Genomic DNA, 26,834 nt, shown 5'->3' on the forward strand with positions numbered 1-26,834 from the left:
AGAAATGCCAAGAAACATTTAACAATTATATAATATTTTTTCTATGCCCTAATAAGTTGGCATTTTAAGGAATTTATTCTGTCTTTTTTAAAAGGAAGTCAATAAGGAAGTCATGCTCTGGAACATGCATGTACTTCTTGACAATTTCCAATACGCCATCTTCACATAAAAAGCCATGTTCCATCTCTTGTAATAGCTGGGGATGGTTTTAACCATCTGTTTAGATGAAAGTATGTTATTTGTTACATTTATCTAAATGACTGGAAGGGCAGAAAAAAGTTAGGCTTATTAAAGAGCAAAGCAAAATGGCAATATTATTTCAAGTGACAAAAGATGGCGAGTAATTGGTTGGTTTATATATTCTCTAGTGCTCCTGTTTCAAATTCTTTAGGTATCCTGGAGGAGGCGGATTTTTCTGAATTTAAAGGGCTTATGTCATTTCTTGGCACGCCCATACAGAGAATTAATGGACTGTGGGTTGCAGTAATTTTAATGCACTCTGAGGGCAGCCGCACAATTAACCCGTTTTCTGCAGAGTTACGCACTTACATATAGCTTGTCGAGTATGATGCAGCCACCATTTAAATGGTTCCTTTTAGTAGAATTATTTAAAGCAATAGCACCACAGAGCAATACTGCCCAGCTAATCCTAATTCATATGTTGAAAAAGCCTCCGCTGCTGGCTGAGGTGTGAATGCCTTTGGAAGAAATGCAAATGCCTGATAATAGAGCTTTAATTGATATTGCACAGAGAGTGAAAGCAAGCGAATCCAAGAACAACTCCCTTTGCAAGAATGAATGAACTATGGGGTCTTTCTTATACAGATAGGAAGATCTAGATTATTTTAACTCCCTTGGGTTACATTCAACATTAAACACTCCATGTCTTCTGGAATTAAATACACAGAATGATACTGTAGAGTTTCACTTGCAGGATTATAGCAAGAGAATATGCATGTTAACTGCTTTGTCAGTGCTAAGTCAAAAATCATCAAGTAGACCTACATAGTTTTCCATTCAAAATATGTAAAAGGAATGGAGAATATAAAATCTAACTCAAAACAAAAATCTGAATCCAAAATAGCCACAGAAGTCTGAAGAAGTATTTATTTAAAAGGAAGACTGAAGGGGAAGAAGTTTTAAATCTTTTATTAGTTTCTAATATAGACAATTCCAATAAAATATTTAAATGGCAACTAGCCTAGCTATGTTCAAAAAAATTAAAGGAAAGAGGAGGGGAAACCCTATAAACTGCTATCATTTTTGTTTGACATGGTTTAGAGCAGGGAATATGGCTTTTCTTTTTTGAGCTTGCAAACGTGCATGCTCAGCTCTTTGGACATGGTTGGCCTTGCTTACAGAACAATACGTACAACCTTGATCTTCTTTTATGCTAAACCAATGCTTAGTATTAGAAAAACATCTTTAATATCCATCTCTATTCCCATTTAAAATCAATGGCTTAAAATTCCCCATTTATCTTTATGGGACTAGGAGAAACAGGAGGACCCATGTCTGGCTTTAAAGTGGGGAATGGTTGCCAGATTATTTCCCGCTGCCCCCACAGGGTTATTCTCAAACCTGGTTATTCAAAGCAACCAGGAATTCTTTTGAAATCATTCATGACAGAAGCGTCTACTCTCTCCAAAGTCCATACTTCTTCCATCAAATAGTTATGGTATGACAAAAGAAAAAAAAAGTTGCCAGAAATTTCTGCTGAAATGTAAAGATTTCATGGGAAAGGATGGAATATGGGATATCTTTTTGGATTAAAATGTTACAAGTCTGAATTTATGACTAGGCTTCCATTCCCCCACTAAAACTAGGCATGTTTTATTTGCCTCTAGTCATCTTTTCTGTACTGAAACTCTCTCCTCCCTCCTCCCCCTTCCACTACAGGTGGTTGTGAACGCCTTGGTGGGCGCTATCCCATCCATTATGAATGTGTTATTGGTCTGCCTTATCTTCTGGCTGATTTTCAGTATAATGGGGGTTAATCTTTTTGCCGGGAAGTACCATTACTGCTATAATGAAACGGCTGAAGAGATTTTCGATATAGAAACTGTCAACAACAGGACAGACTGTGAGAGACTGATGGAACCCAATTCAACAGTGATCCGATGGAAGAATGTAAAGATTAACTTCGACAATGTTGGTGCAGGGTACCTGGCTCTTCTGCAAGTTGTAAGTCCTGCCTTTGTGTCTAGGCTTTTCTTGGAGTATATTACATACAAAGACTCTCTAGCTAGATCAGGGGACCCAATGTGGTACCCACGGGCACTATGGTGCCCGCCAACATCTTTCCTGGCACCTACCGGGTATTTTTAGAAAATGGGCAGGGCTTTTGCCCAGCATTGCTTCTTATTGGCCATTGGAGAGGTACTTGACTGCAGATTTTTAAAACACTTTATGGCAGTAGCTGCTACCTTGGCACAAGAGTCTTCCCTGAGTGACTGAGGGTAAGCTGTGTGTACACAAGAAAATATTTTCAAACAATATGTTTAAAAAGCATCCTGTTTTCAAATTCAGATTTATTATACGGTCAAAGACCAGCATAGAAGAAATACTACAAAATTATTAGTAAAAATAGCACAAATTTAGTATTAGTGATTGAGGAAATTATTATTAAAATAGCACAAAATTAAAATTTATTTATATTTTATTTTCTTCAATTTATAGTCCGCCCTCCCCACACAAGTGGGCTCAGTTAAAGCATTGTTAAAGCATCCTGTTAAACAGACCTTCTGCAAGATATATTGAAGAGTTATTGCTAAGTGTTATGGATAACCTCACTCCCTGACATTTTGTGGTTGATTTTGTCTCCTGTGACACCCATTTTGTGGTTGTTCTTGCCACCACATGTCAGGATTCCAAAGTGCCTGCAGGCTTCAAAAAGTTGGGGACCCTTGGGCTAGATACTCTCACACTTCCTTAACTGGGCGATAGAAAAGAGCCTACTAAGCACTGATATTAATCTTTAGACAAGTTACATTTCTGGGAAGACCAGCTGTTTCCACCTGCCTACATTTATTGGGTTTTTCTTGCTGCACTCTGTGGGTGATAAGATAATGAAGGCATGAAAGGGTACATCATCTGTAGGGGATGAAAGTTTGACCCAGGTGTATAGCTCTAGAATCCCCCACTCCACCCCCTGACTGCTGAAACCAGCCAGCTCAAGACCTCCAGGAGTACCTGGGGTCCGTAGTCCATCAAGAGAAGCCTCCCCCGGCCCTTATGTCCATGCTAAGTGTGTGCACATCTTTGGCAAGCAACTCAAAAGTCAATGAATAAACATAACATAATTAGTTTATTAGAAAACAATATCATAGTATATACAATAGCAGTAATCACCCTTCATCAACATTCTGGCAAGGCCCAAAATAAATAAGACTTTACTGCTCAAACTAAAACCTAACAGTCTAAAATTCTACAAATTACCTCTCTAGCATCCACTGAATCAATTCCAAATTAACAGCTCTCATCAAAGTTCCATCAAAAGTCCATTCTTGCCAGACCAGGCTAAAGTGTCCAGCTGAGAGGCAAGTAGGAAAAGAAAGCTCTTTCTTGCCAAGCAGGGAGTTCTTCCATCCTTCAAAAGGTCCCCACCTTCTCTTGCTAATAGAAGGAAGAAGCAGCCCTCTTCAACTCCCAGGAACCAATCAAAACTCGAACCTTTAGTTAGAATTACCAGCATATAATGCTAAGCGGAGTGCTGAGTACAATTAACTTCAGCTCCCAGTATCAGGCTTCTGAAAGCCAATTCCCAAGCAAGGCAGCCCACAGCTGTGTCTGAGCACACACAGAGGGAAAACAAGCCTCATCTAGGATCCGCCTAAGCTCACAGCCTGAAGTGTTAAAAAGGCTTGGCATTTTAAAAGGGCTGAGAGAGAGCTGTTCCTTACACCAGGTAGACCAGTACCTTAAATTGTGGGGTGGCTACATGGGGATAAGGGAATGGGAGGTACTTTTCTTCAACTGCTAATAATCTCATGCAACAGCTGGAAAAGATTATTCTTTTGTTCTCCTCTTCATGTAAAGCATTATCTATCACTGACACAAAATACTGCATTCCCCAAGCCCAGTCCCTTTCTCCAAACTCTTCCTTTAGTACAACAAAAGAGAGGTAAAAATACTCTACTTGTTCACACAATGCATCCAATTCACACAACGCATCCAGCCCTAGAGCTCAGCAGTGTTATGCTATTGCGGTCCCCAGACTGAAGGTTTTCTCATCATTCACTCTGTCACCAGACATCACCTTGTAAAATCAAACTCATAAATATGTATTCAACAAGAGAAAAAACATGATTATTTAGCTCATAGCCACCTTTGGCTTCCTGATAAAAGCTCTTAATGCAAGGATTAAGCTAAGAATTAGAATGAGTAAAAAACCACCAGTTGAAAGATACTGATACAGATATGGGTCCTATAAAATCAAGGAGTACCCCAGAGCTGTTCTTTGACAGCATTCTTGTTTAACTTTATGTTAATAACACTTCGGAATTGCAAAGTAATCCTTTAATGTCAATCTTGATAAGATTTTAAGTGTCCCACACACAAATGGATCTTAAGCATTTTTAGGAGTATATTCTGAATAAGCATACAAGATACTTAATCATACAAAAACTGAAGTGATGGTCTTGAGACTAGACATGGGCACAAACGGAAAAAAAAACCCAAACACCCTGTTCGACGTGCCATCCACGATCAATGAACATGGACGAACATAAACTGTTCCCAGACATGTTCGTTGTTCGGTGTTTGTGGGAGCCAGAACCACCCCCACACCAAACCCCCCATTTAGCCCCCCTTCCCGTCATATTCGCTTCCCTGGCCCTTTAAAGATCCCTTTAAACTATCAGCTGGCAGGTGGCAGGGGGGGAATTCCCCCTGCTGACTGCCAGCTGATAGTTTAAAGGGCCAGGAGAGCAGTCGCACAGCCAGGCTGCCTGCCCAGTGCGAGAGAGGTGAGGAGATTCTCCCCATCGCTCTCGCACCCGGGAGAATCTTCCCAATGTCCAATACCCACTAAATATGCAGGGGATATCGTCGTCACTGTCCTCTGAATACCCCCCCCCCAGTTTCAGAGAGATAGCACCCCAGGAAAAGCATGATCCATGGCTCTCCCCCTTTAGTCCTCACTGTCCTCTGAAGACCTCCCCAAGTTTCAGAGAGATTGCACCCTGAGAAAGGCATGATCCATGTGTGTCCCCCCCTTTCTGTTATTTTCTGTTCACAGTGGCAAAAACGGAACTGCCTGTTGGAAGGCAGCTACTTTGAGGGGTTACAAACTGCCCTTCCCAATGTCCAATACCCATCAAATTTGCAGGGGACATAGTCCTCACTGTCCTCCAAAGACCCCCCAAGTTTCAGAGAGTTTGTAGCCCGGGAAAGGCATGATGCATGGGTCTCCCCCTTTGTTGTCATTTTCTCTTCACAGTGACTAAAACTGGACTCTCTGCTGGAAGTACTTTGAAGGGTTAAAGCCAGAAGGAGTTCAGACAGAGTTCAGTCCCTCTCTCTCTGGTTGCCAAGGGGATTGATTGCAGCAGGCTCCAGACTGTCTGGCTTGCCAAACAGCTGCCGAAGGGGCCTCCCGAACAGCTTGCTCACGAACAGCAGATTGGGCTGTTCGTGGGTTTTTTCTGTTCGTAATGCTGTTCGTGCCCATATCTACTTGAGTCTGGCTTCTAGATGGCCATTAAATGAATATCTTGGAATCTAGATCATCTATAAACTATGAGCAGAGGCAGCAGGAGTGGGGGTCTGTGTCCTTCAAGGAATTTTAATTAGTAATCAATCTTTTAATAAAATAAGGATAATAGGAGTCTTGCCAGTTTTGGGTCTCTGGTTGAATCAATATTGAAGGAGGCTCATGGACACAAATTTAGTTCATGGATGTGTAGCAGCAAAACACAAGCAATACGTATACATTTCTCTTTGTATAGTATGTTCTGTTTGTGGGAAAGATTTTCCTGCAAAGAACAAGTTCTGGGGGCCCAAAAGGGTATATAGTTTAATCAGCCACCTAGTACCTGAAATGAAGAACTAAGTTGTATGTTTTTGCTAAGGAGCACATATTGAAACCAGACAACACTCTGAATCACCCTGATTCATAAGGATATGGTATGACCAAGCAAGAGCAGGCCAGAAGTCTTTCTTTCACCCAAGTCATAAAGGGCAAGAAAGGTGATCCCCCCCCGCCCCCCCAGTGTAGTCAGGATAAAAAGAAAAGAGGGAAGAGTTCTTAGGAGGGCAAAGGGTATAATAACTTTCAGTAAACCAGACTGAAAACCAAGTATGATTAATGTCAAAATTTAAAGAATACTTTATCTAAGCGGCCAAATAATATATAACATTTTCAATGTATAGCATTTTCAGTCATCACAGTGTTTCTTGTAATGTTTACAACAGCTCTCTAAGGGTAGGCTCTTATTGTCCAAACATAGGCTGAGACAAACATAAGGTGAGAGACAGGGACTCGTCTAAGACCCCTAGTGAGTTTGAGGCAGAGGTGACAACTGAACCAGGGACCAGGAGTACAGTGCCCTTAACATTAGCTCTTCAGATGAGCGATTCAGTGTTTCACACAGTTCTCCTCATTGCTTCTGTATTTTTTTAGGAAATTCACTTTCCTCTAAAAGAATGTGTGCTTTCTTCCATAGGCAACCTTTAAGGGATGGATGGACATAATGTATGCAGCAGTAGATTCTAGAAAGGTAATACATATACCTCCTGTCATTGTATTTATTTATTTATTTATTTACTTACTTACTCACCCATGTTACTCACTGAAACTCAAGGCAGATTACAAAATATGTTGGGATTTTAGCAAGTGTTCTACGTTCAGTCATGAAAGTGTTAAATTGTTGTTGGGTTATTTAGTTAGTCAACTAGTTTGTATAGGACCTCTTAGCTTTCCAGTTAAGTTTCCCATCATAGAAAGGGGAGTCTCTATGCTTAATTAAGAAGATCTGGGATTCACCATTGGGCAGCCAGTTTATGGGGGGGGGAGCAATTAGCTAGCAACATATACTAAGGTTTTATTGCTCTTTGTTCAGTGTTGTGAAGTATTGTTCTAGTCTGACCATCAAGATGTAAATAGATAGTTAGCTATTCTTTATTTTCTCACCAATGTAACCTTTTTACCCTGATATTCAGTAAAGTATTTTTCTGGAGCTAAACACGAGAGTCTGTTCTTATTATATTCTAAAGCACAATAATCTACTCTGCTAATCAAAATCCCACAAAAACACTGCAGTCAGATAGAATAAGATAACCAGTGAACAATGCGATAGGAATAGGATTACAGAATTAGAGAACAGAGAAAACAACAAATGAAGGAAAGGGACAGTATAAGCAGTACAAAAAGTGTACGAGACAGTGCAGTAAAAGCAGGTGATACCTACGATAATCGTTGCAGCAAGCTACAATCCTATTCCATTATAAATAGATCCAGAGGAGTTAGCTGTGTTAATCTGCAGTAGCAAAATAGCAAAGAGTCCAGTAGCACCTTTAAGACTAACCAACTTTATTGTAGCATAAGCTTTCAAGAGCCACAGCTCTCTTTGTCAGAGAGCTAATGGACTCTTTGCTATTCCATGATAAAAGTGCTCTTCTGGGCTGTTCCGTTTTACTACAGATCTAATCTCTTTCTTTAAAAATGTCCTCTTTTTTCTGTACATTCTGTGAAATAAGAGAATTGTGGGGGTCTTCCATCCTGACCTCCTCAGGCAGGCAGGCCACTCCCCAAAGTGGGAGCCACTACTGACAATGCACGTGAAAGGGCAGATACTGATCTTATCCATTTGTAAGGTGGCACTTTTAGAAAGCTGAGCAAAGCTGTCATTGTGAAGCATAACACTGGCTTGCAGGGCCAAAATTGTCCTGGGTTTGGCCATTGCCCCAACCCCGCTGCTCCTTGGGAATGTGGGAATTGTATGCTATGCACTGTAGGCGCCGTCATCATGGAACTGTGTGGCAAATCTCACTCCTGCAGAAGCTTTGTGTGCATTTTGGGTCCCCATCGAGGTTGAGATCAAGGGACAATTGTGAAACTGCATCTAATTAATCAGATTGTTAATAAGCCAAAATATTTTCAAGCCTTGAACAGTCTCTTAAAGATTACAGCTTCCAAAATATTTTTTTCCTATCGCACATACAGCAAGAAGAGCAACCTAAGTATGAGGACAATATCTATATGTACATCTACTTTGTCATCTTCATCATCTTCGGATCATTTTTCACCTTGAACCTCTTCATCGGTGTCATTATCGACAACTTCAATCAGCAAAAGAAAAAGATAGGTCAACTTTTCTCACTGTCTGGCATACAGGATGCAATTGGCTTGAGATATGAAGTTCAGAGTTTCCTCTGAATTATCTTCTAATTGTCTGTGGCGTACCAGTTTTTAGATTTGGGATTTAGGTAACCAAGGACTGGTGCTCTCAACCAAATCCTTACTTGAAGCTGCAGTGAAGCAGCCTTCTCAGGCATACAGTCGTCTCTTCATTCTGGCCTGTACTCACTCTGTCTTTTGAGAAGGCTCGTGCACAGTGAAATATGTCCCAAAGGCGATGCTGCTGCCATCACGGAGCAAGGCAGAAGCGGGGCTTTCCTGCTTGTAGAGGCAGTGGTGGTAGTTATAGCACTCATGCCACAGGCTCTGGTCCTGGAGGAGGAAAAAGCACACCCTGCCTCTGCGTTCTGCAAGACTGGAGTTTCTGCTGTTTTTGCACAGCTGAATCAGGAGAAGCATCACATTTAAGGGAAGATTTCTAGTTTCATGTAACAAAAGGCTTCACATAACAGGATCAGATAATGTTGCTTCAAAGGTATTGGATTTCTGAGCAGAAAGTGTTTTAAAAGGGTGTATTGCTTTAGTTTTTTGCCACACGATTTTGGTTGGCTCTTCGCAGAATAAGCAGTGGCTGCTGTCCAGGGTCCCATGTGCCGACTATGGCAGGCAGAGGTCTGTGAGTACATGGGTCACTAGTCTTTTTCAGGTGTTACATTCAGAGGTACGCAGTCGTGTGCGCCAGCCACACTCCTCCTGATACCTGTGGTTGCCATTTTGTCCTAAATGGAATCTGGAAAGTATGTGTGGTGCCTTATTCAGATAAAATGGCAACCGTGCCGATCCCAAAGATCACAGCTGGCATGCTGGCATGGTGTGTGTGGTTCCTTCACATGTACCACCTGAAAAGGTCTACTGTCTTTTACGGTTGCTGGCCATAAGAAGCCCCCTCTTATACACCAGGACCCCCATCATTGGATCCTATGCACCGCCTACTAAAAGGCTCCCCTGTGGAACTTGTGGTTTTTGCAGTGCAGGTGGTTGGAGGCAGCTTCAAACTGGTAAACTCTTTATGTGAAGCAATTTTCACATGCTATTATGATGTTACTTCACATACATGTGCTTCACATATATGATGTAGCATTAAGAGCTGTTTGGTTGTGGCTCCGTTTTGTATAGCCACTGCACTACATGTATTAGCATGTATCAACTGGACTTTAGCTTTAGAAGGTTCTACAAGTGAATTAAATAGACATGGTCATTTGCAGCACCAGAGCCCTCAGCTACAATGCATTCATTGCATTTGTAACACACATTATAGGATCTGGGTGGCCGGGGGAACTTGTTTTCTGCTTTGATACAAAGCTGGCTTTGTGCAGTGTTAACTGGCTGAACCTTGTGTCAGTTATCATGTACCCTGCCCCTTTCTCAAAGCAGAGGTGTGGATCATGCTAATTGTTGAAGAAGAAGCTGCTTCCTGTAGCCTTAAAAAATAAAGCTCCAAACAATATTTGAATCAGACAACCATGTCGGTGCTTTCAAAACAAAACCAAAAATGAAGAGGAAGAGCAGGCTAGAGCTAGGTTTCCCTCCAGAGCTGGGTACATCTATCAAAACAGACATGAAGGTTGGAAAAAGCAGAGTTCACCCCATAGCAAAAAGCTCCTCACCTGTTCCCGAGTATGCCTGTATGCCTTTATGTGAAGCAATTTCACATGCTATTATGATATTACTTCACATATATGTGCTTCACATGTCTCCCATCTTCTTTCGGAAAGATAATGTAATTTCTTCCATCTATTACTAGATGCAATCAGGAAATGTGTTTGCCTGCTTCAGTTTTACCTTCATATTTAAGTTCTGATGAACAGATTGTAACCAGCCTTCTTTCCTTTCTCTTCCTTTACTTTGGAGGCCAGGATATTTTCATGACAGAGGAACAGAAGAAATATTACAATGCCATGAAAAAACTAGGTTCCAAGAAACCTCAAAAGCCTATTCCTAGGCCTTTGGTAAGTTTTCAGATGTAGTCCAAGCCATTTTCCTTGTACCCTCCGGTAGATTCTTCATATTTCTCAGCAGTCCTGTTTTTTGAAGTAATCTTTGCTATGCCAAAACAAGTCTCATCCTCCTTTCTTTAACATGCTGATTTAGTACCTTGGTGTAAACAAAGACAATGTTGAGACCATTTTGAATGTCAGTCAGTCACTTTATTCAAAGAGAGTCCAAAAAACAAATCGGCTGTTGAACTTCCAAAATGTAGCCGTTGGCCTCTGTTACACAAGAAGACTATAAAACAACATCTCTAATATATAAAAGGCTAACCGTGTTGCTGACGACTCACTTTTTATCCCCACACATATGCAGTATCCCACAGGGATAAGAAGTGAGCAGGGGCAAAACAGTTTGCCTCCCTGCTGCCTCCTCGGAGCCTCCACAGGCCCGGAAAGGCCCAGCAAAGCAGCAGCTGTCTTGGGGCTTTCGGAGGCCCAGGAAGGCCCAGCCTAGCTGCAGCACTGAGCCTTCCCACTGCCGAGGATCCTGCCACCCGCCACTGAGGAGTCCATCACCGAGAAGCCTGCTGTGGCGGGCTTCTGCAGCACAGTGGCCCGCTGTGGCATGGGGCTGCCCTGCCTGCTGCGGCGCAGAGCAACCAGACCCAGTGGCCCGCTGAGGCATGGGACTGTCCGGCTCGGGCAGCCTGGCCCGTTGTTGCACGGCTCGGTGGCGTGCTGCGACGTGGGGCTGCCCTGCTCGTTGCAGCACGGCCTGGCCTGGCCAGGTAGTGTGCTGCAACCTGGGGCTGCCTGGTCAGTTGCAGCGTGGGGCAGCCCGGCCCGGCCCATTGCAGCGCAACCCAGCCCGGCCTGGCAGTATGCTGCAACACAAGGCTGCCCGGCCCGTTGTGGCTCCAGCTGGCTCAGACAGGCCCGTTGCAGTGTGCAGCAGAGGATCCTGCCTGCTGCTCAGCTGGGCAGAGAGAAGGTTGAGTGGTGGGTGCTCCGCCACCCCCCTTGCCCGTGGATCAGCTGGCCCATGGCATGGGGGGGCGGCAGCATAGCGCCTGCCCATCCATCGCTCAGCTGGGCAGGGAGAAGGCTTGCCTGTCTTTCTTCCATCAAGGGATAATGACAGTGTGGGGAGGACTGAACTGAGGACACATGAAACTGCAATTCAATGTTAAGTCACTGGGAAGTTTCAGTCATGGATGTCCTACCATCTCATTCAAGCTTAACCTTTAAGTGCAAGGGAAGAGCCCTAACAGAATGCAAAACTGATGAGTTCTTGTGTTCGCTTTTTGCCAGCACAATATCCTTAGTGCTTTATTGCAAAATAGGATACAGAAGTCTTTAACCTTGCAGTAAAGGATTAAGGATATCGTGCTGGTAAGAAGTAAATGCCGAAATGGATCAGTTTTATACTAGTAGTTTATGGAACAGCCTAATAAAGGACACAAAATCCTGTGCAAATTTATGAAATAAAACCATGCTTTGTGATCCAGCTCATGAGCTTTCTGGTGGTATAGGTGTGTATACAGCACACACACACACATAACACACATCATAAACATGAGGCCCGTACATTCCACTGGTCCATAAAACTCAGTTCTGTCTACTTGGACTGGCAGCAGCTCTCTAGTGTCTTGGGCAAAGAAAGGTCTTTCCTTTCCCTAACTGGAGATACTGGGGACTGAACCTGGGATCCTTGACATGCAAAGCATGAACTCTTCCACTAAGCCACAATCCCATTCTGCTCCAGTTGACTCCACGGGTGAAAGAAGAAGATCATTGGGAAGAAGATCTTTGAGTCATGAAAGCATGCAAACGAGATGCGATGTGAGGGAAGATGTGTAGAACTCTTAACGATTTAATTGAGTAAGGCTCTCGGGCTCGTCCATTTACTGTGTGGGTCTTTCCCATCTTGTGTTACAGAACAGAATCCAAGGGGCTGTATTTGACTTCGTCACGCAGCAAGCATTTGACATATTAATCATGTTGCTCATCTGCCTCAACATGGTGACCATGATGGTTGAGACCGACACGCAGAGCAAGCAGATGGAAGAAATCCTGTACTGGATCAACCTCGTCTTTGTTATCTTTTTCACTTGCGAGTGTGTGCTGAAAATGTTTGCCTTGCGCCATTACTACTTCACTATTGGCTGGAATATTTTTGATTTTGTGGTTGTGATTCTCTCCATTGTGGGTGAGTACAGATATCTTCTGTGATACGAAACACATGCAAAGGTCCATGTTTTTAGAAGAGAACAAAACAAAATGGTGGGGGGGGGGGAGGGAGCTGAACATGATGTTGGAATTGAGTTCCATCCGAAGTTGAAATCTGAACTTTTCAGCCTTATGAACCAGTAGAGGCAAGTAGCCAATGCACAGATTGTGGGCCAGGGTAGATCATCACCTGCTAAACCTGGTTTTATCTGTCAAATCAGGCAGCTCGTTCTTACTGTTTGTCATGAAAATGATGTTAGGTTTGTTTCAGGGCAACACTTCCACCTGATATGCTATTGGTTTCCAAGATTCTTAAGAATTGGACGTTATTGTTTAATTGGGGCTTTTCTGAGATGAAAGTCCCAGTGAAACTCATCTTTCCACTTTTTCCTGGACAGTTCATGTGAACACAGAAGCTTCGGTGAGCTCTGCCATTCACATAAGAGATCCAGAGATGCAACTCTTCAGCATACATTCCGTTGAACACATTAATGTATTTCCGTTGAAATACATTAATAGGAAAACCTGTTCTTTACAGCAATGATCTTCAACTTTTCCAGACCTGCAACCCACTTTTAACCCTAGGTGGTGGCCTGGCCTCCTCTGAACGTGACATGACATGTCACTTACTCCTTTCAGCATGCGTGCGGGTGCAGGAGGAGTGGGGCCATTACTGTCTCTATATGTGCACACTTGAAGCAGGTCCTTTCAGAAAGAAGCAAAAAGAATGGCGATTCTGTAGGGACTCATGATCCAATAAGGGAGGCTCTGCTGGCCACCGAAGGTTCCTGACCCATAAAGGGGGAAAGCATTGCTTTAGAATGACTGCATCAGCACCTAGAAGTGAACCACGTTCTTGAAATACTGTGCAAGCGCACTGAATTTAAATTTTATTGAGAGAATTCCAGTCATTGAGAAAACATTCATCTTTTTTAGTTTAAAAAAACAAGTTCAGGTAAGGGGGAGGTCCCATGAAATAAATCAATGCTTAAATTTGCCAATAAACTTTCCTCATGTTTATTGTTTATCCAGAAACAGCCTTCAGAAGCTACAAATGGAAAAACTGGGGGGGGGGGGAAGCCTGCTTTTATCCCCCACTGCCTCCGAGTAGATCAGAGTGGTGCATTTCGTATCCTCACAGCAATATGTTGAGGCCAATTAGGCCAAGAGAGTATGACTGCCCCAAGGTCACACTACCAAAGGAAGTTACTGTAAAGGGAAGTTCACTGATCAAGTTGTTGAGTACTTCCTTAAGTCTCGGATCTTAAAAAACACAAATTCACAGATACTGCTAGTGCTGATCAAACGTCTGGCCTGTCTGTTCTAGTACATTGTCTTCAGGCGCCTTCGACAAACATTGCATGCCTTTAGAAAAAGTGTACAAGAATACCTGAAGGTAGGATCAGCCATGGAATTATAACACTGTCTTTTCTCCCTCATCTTTTTAAAGGTATGTTCTTGGCTGAAATCATAGAGAAATACTTTGTGTCACCTACTCTCTTCAGAGTCATCCGCCTGGCCCGGATTGGCCGTATCCTGCGCCTGATCAAAGGAGCCAAAGGGATCCGCACCCTGCTTTTTGCCTTAATGATGTCTTTGCCTGCCCTGTTCAACATTGGCCTCCTGCTCTTTCTAGTTATGTTCATTTTTTCCATCTTTGGGATGTCAAACTTCGCCTACGTGAAACACGAGGCTGGCATTGACGACATGTTCAACTTCGAGACCTTTGGCAATAGTATGATTTGCTTGTTCCAGATCACTACCTCAGCAGGGTGGGATGGATTGCTTCTGCCCATCCTGAACCGGCCTCCAGACTGTGATTTGAACAAGGAACATCCTGGGAGCGGCTTCAAGGGTGACTGTGGGAATCCCTCGGTGGGGATCTTTTTCTTTGTCAGCTACATCATCATCTCCTTTCTGATTGTGGTAAACATGTACATCGCCATCATTCTGGAGAACTTCAGTGTGGCAACAGAGGAGAGTGCTGACCCACTGAGTGAAGACGACTTCGAGACGTTCTATGAGATCTGGGAGAAGTTTGACCCTGATGCCACCCAGTTCATAGAGTACTGCAAACTGGCAGACTTTGCCGATGCTTTGGAGCACCCCCTCCGTGTTCCGAAGCCCAACACCATTGAGCTCATCGCAATGGACTTGCCGATGGTGAGCGGGGACAGGATCCACTGCTTGGACATCCTGTTTGCCTTCACCAAACGTGTATTGGGTGATAGTGGTGAACTAGACATCCTGAGGCAGCAGATGGAAGAGAGGTTTGTGGCTTCTAATCCTTCCAAAGTGTCTTATGAGCCGATCACGACCACGCTACGGCGTAAGCAGGAAGAGGTCTCTGCAGTGGTCATCCAAAGGGCTTACCGGGCCCGCTTAGTAAGGAGGGGCTTTATTTACCGAAAGAACATCTCCAATAAGATGGAAAATGGGGGGACAAACCGAGAGAAAAAAGAAGGCACCCCGTCCACAGCATCCCTTCCATCCTATGACAGTGTAACTAAGCCTGAGAAAGAGAAACAGCGGGCCGAAGAAGGGAGACGGGAAAGGGCAAAAAGACAAAAAGATGTCAGGGAATCCAAATGTTGAGGTGATCCGTACTTATAATAACCGTAGAGAACTTGTGAGCGGAAAAGATTGTTTACAAACTTTCTGATAAAAAATATATTACAATAGCGAACAGCTGTGGAGACACTTTACCCGAAGATCTTATACCAAACATAGTCTGCTTACTGTGTGACCACGTTGCATCTCAAAGCAGCGATCCACCGCCTGTTTAAAGGACCCATCTAGACAAACATATTTAAAAAAAAACAAAAGCAGGAAACAATACAAAGGCGAAAAAAGGATTTTATACGGTTTGGGCAGGTGGATACTGCATGTTCCACATCAGTCAATGCAACTTAGGACAAACAAGCAAAATAAAACACACACACACTTAAGGGGGGAAATGCTGCTTTAGGATTCATTTTTTTTTTCCCAAAGCAGCCAATATGGATTTTTATTTTCTCATTTTATGGAAAGGAACCCAGGAAAAAAAAAATCATCATTTTGAAGGGTTTGTTTGTTCATGCAGAACTAGATTTTCATACCTGATGTTTAGTTTAAGCAGCAAAACAAATTAGAACAAGGGGGGGAAAGTCAATCCAATCAAGCAACAACAAAAAGCTGAAAAGAAACGACACACATAGCCCATGTCATTTAATTGTCATAGTTTCTTTGGTATTTATTATCTGCATACTTCTTCATTATATGGGCTTCACCGTGGTTTGGGAGATGGGGGTAATCAGGTGTTTTCAGCCTGCCAAGCTCACTCAGGCTGGTTCCAAAAATAAAATAAAATTGTGCTCGTTCAATGCATAGAAATGATTTGCATGATGGCATGCTGTGATCAGGAATCATGCATGAGGAATCATAAAACCACAAGACACTCAATATGCTGTCCAGGCCGTGCGTTAAGCCATATGTTCAAGGCACTCCACTGACTACAGCACACTGTATTGGGAGAGTTACTCTCTTAGCTACTATGCCCTTCACCAAGATACCAATTCTTAATCTTTCCATACACTCTCCAGTAGAAAAAAACAAACAAAAGTGAAACCAACCATTGAAAAGTTGTTTGCGTGTCTGTTTAACAATTCTTCATGGCACTCATATATATAAATGTATTTTGCACTTTTAACAAAAGAAACACAGAACAAACCCCCCAAAATGCTGCTGTAAAACCCATCTGCTGGGAAGTCCAGGCGAGAATGGTTTCTAATGCCGCGTCACCATCAAAGAGAACTTCAGGCCTTCAGGAAAACCCATCCGGCAGTTCTGTATCCTACAGTATTGATGATGTGGCTCTTCAGCCTCCACGGTGCAGTTCGGGCACTCCCTCTCCCCCTTTCTGTTAGACATAAGAAGTGCTATCGGAAACGACACCTTATATTTTAAAGGTGCAATTTTGAACAGTTATCTAAAGCAATCTTCTAAGAGTGTTGGGTGATATGAAGGGGGGAGTACAGCAACTGTGCCATATTTCCATGCAAATTGTTGCATTCTTTTGGGGTGTTAGGATGCAAGTAACCTAATAACAGGGCACAAGCTGACATCTGGAAAAGTGGACTCTACCTAACTTTTTTTCCACTGATAGATTTCCTACAGCTTGCATTCTGATGCTGCATGGGTATCATTTGCTTCTCTAGCTGCAACTTTCTTTTTAAGAAAAGCAAACCAACCAACCCCCCCCCTGCCACGCACACACTTTTTAAAAATAACCATTAGTATAGTGACTTTGGACAAGTAGAAGTAGCAAAATGATGTGGGCGCAGAGCTGAGAGGAAGAAGTGTCATAAATGCTGTGTGCCTTCTACCATTTTTCATTTCATCCACATGGTTATACAGTCATAATTTTTACAGTCCGGCAAATTCAAATAGGGATGAAGAGCTACCTCTCAACTCGTCTTAACTCTAAATTGATGGGAGTCTCACTCCCGCGCCCCGCAAAAAAACCCCTCTTTGAAATGTCCCGTTACATCATTGCCATTCAATAAGTTAATCATCACTGTGAATTCAGTTCTTTGTCTCTCCCTTCCCCCCCCTCCCACCCCGGGGCACAGGTTTGGGGACTAGTTGTTTTCTTTTTTTCCCCTGTTGGGCCAAAGGTAGTGTTGCATCATAACCAAGACTGTGTTTCATCTTAAGGAAGACGTAGAAGTACTGCTAATGGTTCAGAATGCCTGGTTGTAAAGGAAGGATATTGAACCTGATAAAAGGAAGCAAACTGTTTGAATGTGGACCAAATAAATTGTATCTATAAAAGGCAAAAAATATTTAAAATAATCACTTGAAATATTCAAAAAGCAAAACAAGCAAGCAGAAAAGATAGCAACACCTTTTCGATGAAAGGTAGAGGCTTGATTTATAGCAACCTAGATGCCTGCTACCAGGGCCATGCAGAAAGGAAGTCATTTGATAGACATTTGTGCCAAGTTGGATTTTTTAAATGCATAGTCTAGCTGTCATGACATCAGTGGAAGAATTCTACTGTCTCAGACACCGCAAAGAACAAAACATTTCTCTCCTGTTAGACTTACCCCACTTTCTCCTACAATGTGTATAATATTTAAAAGAAATGAAAACTGACATGCAGATGTAACATTGTAAACAGCACAACAACAGCAAAAGCCTAAAAAGTGTGGTTGAACTTTTTAAAAGAATATTATAAATACTGTAATATATCATTTTATTTTATTGGCATGCCTTTTTGTAAATAAGAAAGGACTACAAAAATTAAATAGAATGGCTTCTGGCTTATGCCACTGTCCATGTTTAATTTATATATATATATATATATATATATATATATATATATATATATATAAAATACATTTTTTTCTTTTTTCCACTTTTGAGATGTCAACCTATGTACATCCCCACTATGGGGGAAATAAATTCTCCCAAACAGACACAAAGAAAACCTTTATTGCAAAATTACTTTTACAACAATAGAAATATTTAGACTATATTTTGGTTCTAAGGTGCAATATATTTTGACCACTTCTATGCAAGATTTGGCTCAATGTCATAATTGTTCTTTAGCTGGACTACTCTATATGGAAAGCTTGGTACATATAGTGTTTGTGCTGTTGAATTTTATTAAGCAATTTTTAGTAAAAAAAAAAAAACAAAATGCCCTGCAATCTATATTTACATTGGGTCATGATTTAGCTATACTTGAAAATTTCTTACATTACGATAGTTTTGCTTAAGAATAAAAGTTGTTAACAAACAGCTTCAGAGCTGTGGGCTATATCTTTCTGCTAAAATGAACAGGTTAATTTTTTTTCTACTTTATTTTATTTCTTCTATTTTTTTCTTGATGTGTTTCCTTAAACGATTGTCACAATCAGCCACACCTCACAGACGGAAGATTTTCTCTGCATTTTATATATAATTAGTAAATGAAGCTTTGAATGTTAGAAGAATCTTGAGCAGAAATTAACAAGCACTCTGTAATCTGCCTTGAGTCCTAGGCCGATTCCAGACGGCCCTCTGCCTCCCGAAACGTTGCGCGTTGTCGCGCGGAAAACGCGAAATATCGCGTTTTCTCGCGCGAGTTTTGCGCGAGGTCGCACAAAACTCGCGCGAGAAAACGCGATATTTCGCGTTTTCCGCGCGACGACGCGCAACGTTTCGGGAGGCAGAGGGCCGTCTGGAATCGGCCCTAGTGAGAAAGGTGGACTATAAGTAACATAAATAAATAAATAAATAAATAAATGGAGATAGATGTCAGTACACTGAGATATACAGATATAATGGGTAAAGATATATAGATACGGGGAATACGGAAGTAAATGGCCTTCAGAGAAAAGAAAGGAGCTGCTAGAACGGTTACAAAATCATTGTCAGCAATTTAAAATCGTAATATTGTTGACATTTTTAAGTTCAATCTTTTTCTATCATCACCACTCCCAGAAATACTATTGGATAGTTGATGAGGGTATTTAAACCACTTTTTGCTTATCTTTTCACTTATGATGGGAGAACTGATAGAATTCGGAAGGAATTTTCATCTACCTAGCTTTATGAGTGTTTAACTAAATGGGCTATGTGATTTCTAATGGCAATGAAGAGAATGGTGCCCTGTGAGTTTGTCATGGAAAATTTTCAATCTAGTCACAATCAGTAAATAAGTGTTCGTTTAGCAAAACTATTGTGGTTGGGCACTGTTCATAATCTTATCCCATCCACCCTAAGAAAACCAGAATTGTAAAAGTATTGTTGATGGAACGCATCTGCAACTGAAAAGGCAGAAATTACCAAAGGCCTCAGATGAAAGCATAACTTCAGAAGTGCAAACTTTTAGTATAAATAAAATTCTTAAACTATTGTTTAGGATATTGATCAGAATGTCAAAATTTCCACTATCTAAAATGCTAAACATTTTGAATTATGACTGTCTTGTCTTCTTTTGCTTTCCTTGTATATACATTTGTGGTGATTTTTATGGAGACATCAAAAATATTTTCTTTAGCCATCGAACAGATTTTGCATATGGAATCAAACCCCTCAAAAAGTGAGTTTTATATGGGGGGTGGGTGGGAATCTAGAATTTAAAACACTACTGTTTAGACAGTAGGGCTTTTTGTTCTGTTTTGTTTTTGTAAACTACCATTAAACTGGAAAGCATTATATTATGAAAATCCTGTTTAATTACTATTGAGGATTTTGAAAGGGGAATGAGTACCAAAGTAATTGCATTAGGTAAATTTTTGCCCTTAATTCAAGCAGCTCAACCAGTACAATAACATGTAACCAATTCCTGATTTACTGGAATCATTGTTAGGAAATTGGGGTGTTGCATAAGCTTAGGCAGGAGTAAATTATTTGTCTTGCATGTGGAAAATTGGCATTTGATTTCAGTTTAACTTGCAACTTTTTCGTTTCTTGATTTATTTTCTAAATGCCTATGGCAAAATTGATGTAGCTTAGTTTGACTCAGTAATTAGTCTTCCTGCTTAAGTTTTCTAATAGTGAGTAACTGCAAGAGATTCATACACATAAAGGCCTCATCTATGTTTTCAAAGTGCTGCTGCCATTTTTATTGGCTCTAACCACTATGAAGAGTGTAGGAAGGCAAAAGAGAAGGCTAGTGCTACTGCCAGTCTGGAAATTCCTGGAGATTTGGGGGTGGGATCCTGGGACCTCAGCAGGCTTTAGTGCCATAAAGTCTACCCTCCAAAGCAGCCCCTTTCTCCAGGGGATCTGACCTCTGTCGCCTGAAGGTCCTCCTGCCTCCACTCGGAGGATGGCAAGCCCAGTTAGATGGCTTGGTAGTTCCTCCTGGTCTTTATAAGAAAACATCCTTTTGCAAATTTACATAGCTGCCACAAGCCAAAGAACAGAAAATAAGCATTCCCAAGCACAAGAGAAAGTTGGCTTGTTTTCTGTTTTGTTCCATAATTCAACAGAGTTAAGGGATCATCTAAAGCAATCATGTCAACTATGTAACAAAATGATGTTGGATCGGGTATTGGGAGTCTGGGCTACTGCATAGATAATTTGCATGAAGTGACTCTTTCAAATGGATGGGTTGTGGCAGCTGTCCCACAAGCTGGGCCTGGCAATATAGAAGTGATTGGCCGTGGCTCTGATTCATTAGTGCTTTGATGGGTGCATGAAAACCCTGGAGTGCTTTTCTCTGAAGCAATCTACTGCTAAACTATTAAGGTTAGTACCATCCTACAAAGTGCCATTAAAGTCAGTCATTTATCTTTTAAAGTTTAAGAAAAGAAAGACAAAATAGTGAACAACCTGTACAAGTCTGATTTGCCAATAATCAATAGCGATTATACATTTGGCACTGAAAAAGAGAGGAACAATTCCTTACTTAGCTACAAATTCTCTATTGTGCAGGGTACATTCAGGTGAAAGGCAGCTGGCCCAAATTTGGCCCAGTGTGAATATTCCCTGGGAGCTGGTTTTCTAATGTCTAAAACTAGTCACTCAGCAACGAACACAGGCAAAAAAGGGGATCAAGTCAGTTAACGCTGTCATGTTGGGATAGAAACGTTTGTGGCCACTTCACATTTCTAAGCATACATTTCCCCCAGAAGTTTATTAAGTGCCACTTGATTTCATGCGTGGAGGGAAAAAAACAGTTTATACTTCTGAAAGTGCACATACGGTTCTTTGGGGGCAGTCGGATTGAGAGGGCAGCCCTGAGCTGGCTTTTGTTTCCTGTCCGAAAGGACTCAAATGCATTGGTGATGACCATAGAAATAACTCTAGATTCAAGCACCGTCTGCTCCATCACCATCTTGAGGACTTCTTTCTCAAAGCTACACACCAGCATGAAATTCCCTTCCCTGGTATTACAGGTGAGCTCCCACAGCAAATGATGTCTCCTTCAGCATTTGATGTATTACTTCTTCCAAGCTAGAAGGTACTTGGGCTGATGCTGTCTTGCCTTGGCAATAGGAAATGGGTAGTTCTGTGGTACTGTGTCCACATCCTATTCTTTCTCTGCCTTCCGCATATTGGTCATGCAGAAGTCAGAGTAAAAATCTCCAGTAAAAATATGTACTAGGGTTCTTGCTGTATGTAGGTTGGTGGACACCCAGACTTCAGCTAATAAATGTTAGGAATCCATTAACTGGACAGCCATAGTATGTATAAGCATTGCACTTTAAACTCTTGGTTCCAATCAGCTTTGTACATATCCTTTCAAATCTTTCCATCCAAAGGGCTGAGGTGTAATCCCTTCACTTCATGTGCTAGCCACGTCTCTCCCACTGCCAGGTGGTTGAGAGCAAAAAAAGATGTAGGTATTGTGTTGAAAGTGGTTCTCCCAATAAGAGACTGTTCATTGAGCACTTGCTTTTTTGTAGTCCCTGTGAAAGGGCCGCAAGGGGAAGTTTCATATATGATATTTATCCCACAGGGATGGTCGTTTCCCCACATCTTAAAACTAGCGCCCCACTCACGGAATGCTGGCAGCTCTTTCACGTGATTTCTGATGTCACCGTTTCCAAAACGGAGGCAGGCAGTTAACGATTCTGTTTTCGTGGAAACGGTGACGTCAGAAATTGTGTGAAAGAGCTGCCAGCGTTCCGTGAGTGGGGTGCTAGTTCTAAGACATGGGGAAATGGCCGTAATCTGGTTGGAGAAACTTTGCATTTCTGTGCAAATGTATGTTTTGCCATGCCTACAAAAATAACAGAAAAGTAGGAGGGGAAAGGGAACCACAGCATATAAGGGTCTCGTACCTGCTCAGCAACGCTCTTCGTGCAAGCTTTTAAAACAATGTTTAGGGGGGTTGTGGTAGAATGGGGGGAGGGGGCTTAGAACTGGCTCAGTCTTGGCCGGATTGTTTGCATGTGGTTGATCAGACAGCTGTGCTGATTCCATTATCCTTATTGTTCCTGTTGGGGTTTGTGATTTGTCACATTTTGTATTCCAGACCTCAGAGAAACATACATACATGAGATTAGGCCCGGAGGGGGAGGGGCAGTAAATTCAGTCCTGGTTCTAGGAAATCACGCTGGCAGCCCTGGTCAGGGAATGGTCTCCAATGGTTTCGCAAACCATGTATCAATAGCAAAACAAACCCTTTGCAGTTCCAAAGTGGCCAGCGTCTGGCTTTCCCCTACACAAGTTATTTCCATGTAGGAAAAATATTGTGTGAAGCAACTCCAGGATGTGAATTAAGCAGAAATCCCCTCACCTCCACTCTCAAAAGGCAAATCTAAACTGAAAGGGAGAGCCTCCGCCATCACGCTAGCTTGGAATTTTGTAGTGTGGCTGATTTCAGCAGAGAAGCTTACACACAATGTCTCAAAATTCACTAGAATTTGTTGAAATGACGATATACAAATTTTACCCAACAATGTTGCTGCACGTTGCATCTGTATAGAGAGGGTGTATGTTTGTGTCTGTAGGCGCAATTAGTTTCCAGGTGATGCAGCTGGATGTTGGGAAACAGGTCTCTGGCAATTTCTGTTTTCAGCTCCACTGCTGCTGTTCGCGTGTGTGTATGTGCGAGAGAGAGAGTGTGTGACCTTGGGTGAGTCACCTGACCTCTCTATGTGCCTCAGTTTGACCCATCTGCAAAATGGGCAATTACCTACCTCACAGGGGTGTTGTGAGGCTTAATTTAATTCGCGTCTTTTCAAATGCTTTTCTGAGGTTTGCAACTGAAGTGCTGTTCTAGGTGTGCACAGGACAGAACTATGGACTAAGGGGAAAGCATAATGAGATGGTGCCATTAATGCTGCTAATTAAGAAAGTCACTGCTACAGCTTTTTCTCAACAGATATCAGGGCAAATATTTTCTTTTCTTGCTGCACTTTGCTTGTTCTCCCTTCCCCCTTCAATAACATATTTCTGACCCTTTAAACCTTGATTCTAAATTTTGTTCTGTTCTAAGAAGGGGAGAGAGAAAAGGAGGAATGTTAGGAGAGGGGAGGGGAGAAAGAGAATGTGTCTTTTAAAAAACTACTTCAACAAAAATAGTTAACGTCTGACTTATTGATTTCCTTTGTACTGTACATCTTTTTACTTTGGAATTTGCAATAAAAAAGGTTTGTCCATCTTGTTTTAACATCTTGGATGAAATGCCGTTCTGTCCCTTTTGCTGATCCAATGCCATTCTGGTCATATTTATCCTTTCCGCCTCTATTCATTTTATTTTGTAAAGGCTAGAAGTGGTTCAAGGCCTTTTAAAACTAAGCTGCTGGTGCTCGTTGAAGAAGTAGATTTGAATAAAGTCATTTGGTATTGAACAGAGTGGCCTAAATATTAAAGAACGGTACCAGAAGACTGTGGAAAGCTAACCTATCCTAAAGATTCCCGAACAAGGTTCCAGGGTACATGTATTCTACAAAAGGTAGGGTTACCAGGTACCAGGATTTGGCTCTGAACCTCAGGTTTTGCAGTTCATTCCCAGAGCTGAAGCTTTATAATTTCAGGGGGGGGGGGTCTACTAGCCCAAATACTGAATGATTCATTTAAAGACTACGCCTGCTTGCGTCCGGTAACTGCTACAGAGGCAAACTAATAAAGAGATGCAAGAATCTGACACTACCTACACTTTAAAGTTAGCAAGAGTTGGTTGTTGTGGATAGCAAGAGTTAATTCCCATGTTACTTTTTATTATTCCATTTTTTGTGTGTGGTGAATAGTTCATCTCAAAGTCACACACATTGAAAGATATTATGTGGTACAGTTCCTAGCAGTGGGTGGAAATATAACTAATGGTATTGCTATACAGCAATTTATGTGGTGCAACATAGCCCTAAGAGGGCTTGCTTACTTAACTACCCAGCAGATGGCGAGTAACATCTACCCAGTATGGGAAGAGACACCAGCCATAAGTGAAAGACTGTTTCCCCCACCCCTAAGTATCAATTGCAATTGCTCCAGCTACTTCTGCAGCCAGTAGGTGGGGATGTAGTTAGCTTTTTCTTGCAACTTCGCAGCCCAGAATGTAGCTTGGTGTTTCGGTCTTCACCTAGCAATCAGTTTGGGAGAAGGGAGTGAACAGTTATATCAAGTTCCCCCTCCCTCCCTGTTACCAGAATTGGTCTCCTTGTAAGTAAAAGAATTTGTGGGGGGAATTAGCAAGCAAGGAAGACAGCTATGCGAGAGGCTGGTAACCGCAGGGATCTATCACCAATTTTTACGAGGTCCCTTCCGTTGTAACAAACGAGGCTGGTGCTTAAAGTTAAACAACTTTTATTAAAGAACAAGACCATGCACATACACACACAGAATTACTGGGTTAAAATGGTTACACACACACACAGTGTCCTAGAAAGCTTAGCCAGAAATTGGGAATAGACAGAACAGGCATATCTATCCGAAGAGTAGTCCAGTTTGCAGGAGAAGAGAGTAGCTTCAAACATCCAGCATTCTTGGCCAGGAGAGCAAGAGGCTTAGGGCAAACCTCAAGGGAACAGTGGTTTGGATCCAGTAAGGATGTGCGAAGAGAGAAAGGCTTAGGGAAACGACCCTAAGGAAGCAACCAGGAAGCATGCACACTTTGAATCAGGACAGGGCCCTACCTTTATAGGTAAAATGTGCCCTGAGGTGGGAGAACCCACCTAGAACAAAGACTCCAATGGTCACTTCCTGGGATTGACAAAGGGTTTGATTGCCTTGATGGGTAGCTGCAGGGGCATGTGAATGTAAATGCAAAATTTGTTCTAGCGCTGCACAAAGGGGTAGTTTGTTAATGAAGTCCACCAGAGCTAAGTTGATTAATTTATTTGGGGGAATGTACCTTCCCAGGAACACTGCAAATACTTATAAATGCCATTTGATTAGCTCCTCAATCAAGGACAGGAGATCTCACAGGAGGAGGAAAAGGGGGGATGACTCTGCGAGACCTTTGTTGCACTGATTCCTTAGGGGCTGGAGAGACTGCAAATCCAATCACCTCTAATCACTCTGCATTCCTGCTGGGGTCTTCTGGGAGGGACTCAGAAACTGTTAGCTGGAGGTCCTCTGGCTGCAATACAAACTGCCATTTTAAATCCAGAGGCCTGATGCCATTTACTATCACTGGCAGCCATATTAAAATGGCTATAAAAGATGGCGGAGGCTGGGCCGACTGCTTACATCCCATGCTGTATTTGCTTCTTTACAGCAGGTGACAGTGCCAAGGAAGGAGCGCATGCCCCACCTCCCATTCTGGGTAGGAAAGACCTCAGTGTTTGTTTATTTATTTAGAAATTTATGTGCTGCCTCTCCAGAGACCTGCTAAAGGCACCTATTAGCAAAGTGAATAAAGTAATATATATTAATAAACATACTTAAATACTAAATTTATTTACATTACAGTTTGCCTTTCTCACTGGGACTCAAGGTGGATTGTGTGTGTGTGTTATGTGCTGTCAAGTTGCTTCTGACTTATGGTGATCCTGTGAATGAAAGATCTCCAAAACGTGCTCAAATCCTGCAAACTGGAGGCCGTGGCTTCCTTTATTGTGTCAAGCCGTCTCATTTTGGGTCCTCCTCTTTTCCTGCAACCTTCAATACAATTAACAGGATTGGGCATCCAGTAAACAATGCAACAGGATTGTAGAAATCTGTAGAGCCTTGTCCTGAGAGCCAAATTCAGAACTGCCAATGCAGACATAGCTACAGTGCCACTAGGTGGCACTGTAAGGATATCCCACAGAAGGGAAATTTTATTTATTTAATTAATTGATTAATCAATCAATTAATCAATTAATTCAATTTATATTCTGCCCTCCCCGCATCAGCAGGCTCAGGGTGGATTACAATTAATAAACTAATATAAAATACAAGTACCTTTAAAACCAACAAAACTCCTGAAATATTTTAAAACACACAACAGACAATACAGCAGCAGATTTTAAAAAGATATATAGCAGCAGATTCCTCCAGGAACCACCACCCAACCACCTCCAGAAATATATGGCAAAGGCTAGGTGGTAGCTACCCTTTGTAGGGGCACAGTTACCTCTAGGTGGCCGGCAGGGAGGCCCAGAGTGTCAACCATATGCCTGGCGGAACAGCTCTGTCTTACAGGCCCGGCGGAAGGATAGCAAATCTGGCTAGTCCCTGATCTCTTTAGAGAGAGCATTCCACCAGGTTGGAGCCAGGACCAAAAAGGCCCTGGCTCTGGTCGACACTAAATGGGCCTCCCTGGGGCCAGGGGCCAGTAACAACTGTTTATCACTGGATCAAAGCATCCTCCGGGGCTCATACAGAGAGAAACAGTGACAGAAACGCTCCTCAACAAGCCACAGACAGCACAAATCATGCCAGAGTCCATTCTAGCCCCACCAATATGC

General features: G+C 42.2%; 1 protein-coding gene across 6 annotated transcripts in view; it reads left to right on the forward strand.

The window, feature by feature from the left end:
* The window catches only part of SCN8A (sodium voltage-gated channel alpha subunit 8), a 134,806-nt gene extending 119,692 nt beyond the window's left edge, over window positions 1–15,114 (forward strand). For all 6 annotated transcript variants that reach the window (XM_054975346.1, XM_054975342.1, XM_054975343.1 and 3 more), the window contains 6 exons: window positions 1,900–2,184; window positions 6,666–6,719; window positions 8,165–8,302; window positions 10,204–10,308; window positions 12,229–12,499; window positions 13,970–15,114. In XM_054975346.1, coding sequence (XP_054831321.1) covers window positions 1,900–2,184; window positions 6,666–6,719; window positions 8,165–8,302; window positions 10,204–10,308; window positions 12,229–12,499; window positions 13,970–15,114 — 1,998 coding nt within the window. The remainder of the gene's footprint in view (window positions 1–1,899; window positions 2,185–6,665; window positions 6,720–8,164; window positions 8,303–10,203; window positions 10,309–12,228; window positions 12,500–13,969) is intronic.
* Window positions 15,115–26,834: the final 11,720 nt, after the last annotated feature.

Source organism: Eublepharis macularius, chromosome 4, assembly GCF_028583425.1.
Source record: "Eublepharis macularius isolate TG4126 chromosome 4, MPM_Emac_v1.0, whole genome shotgun sequence".
Classification (NCBI taxonomy): Eukaryota; Metazoa; Chordata; class Lepidosauria; order Squamata; family Eublepharidae; genus Eublepharis; species Eublepharis macularius.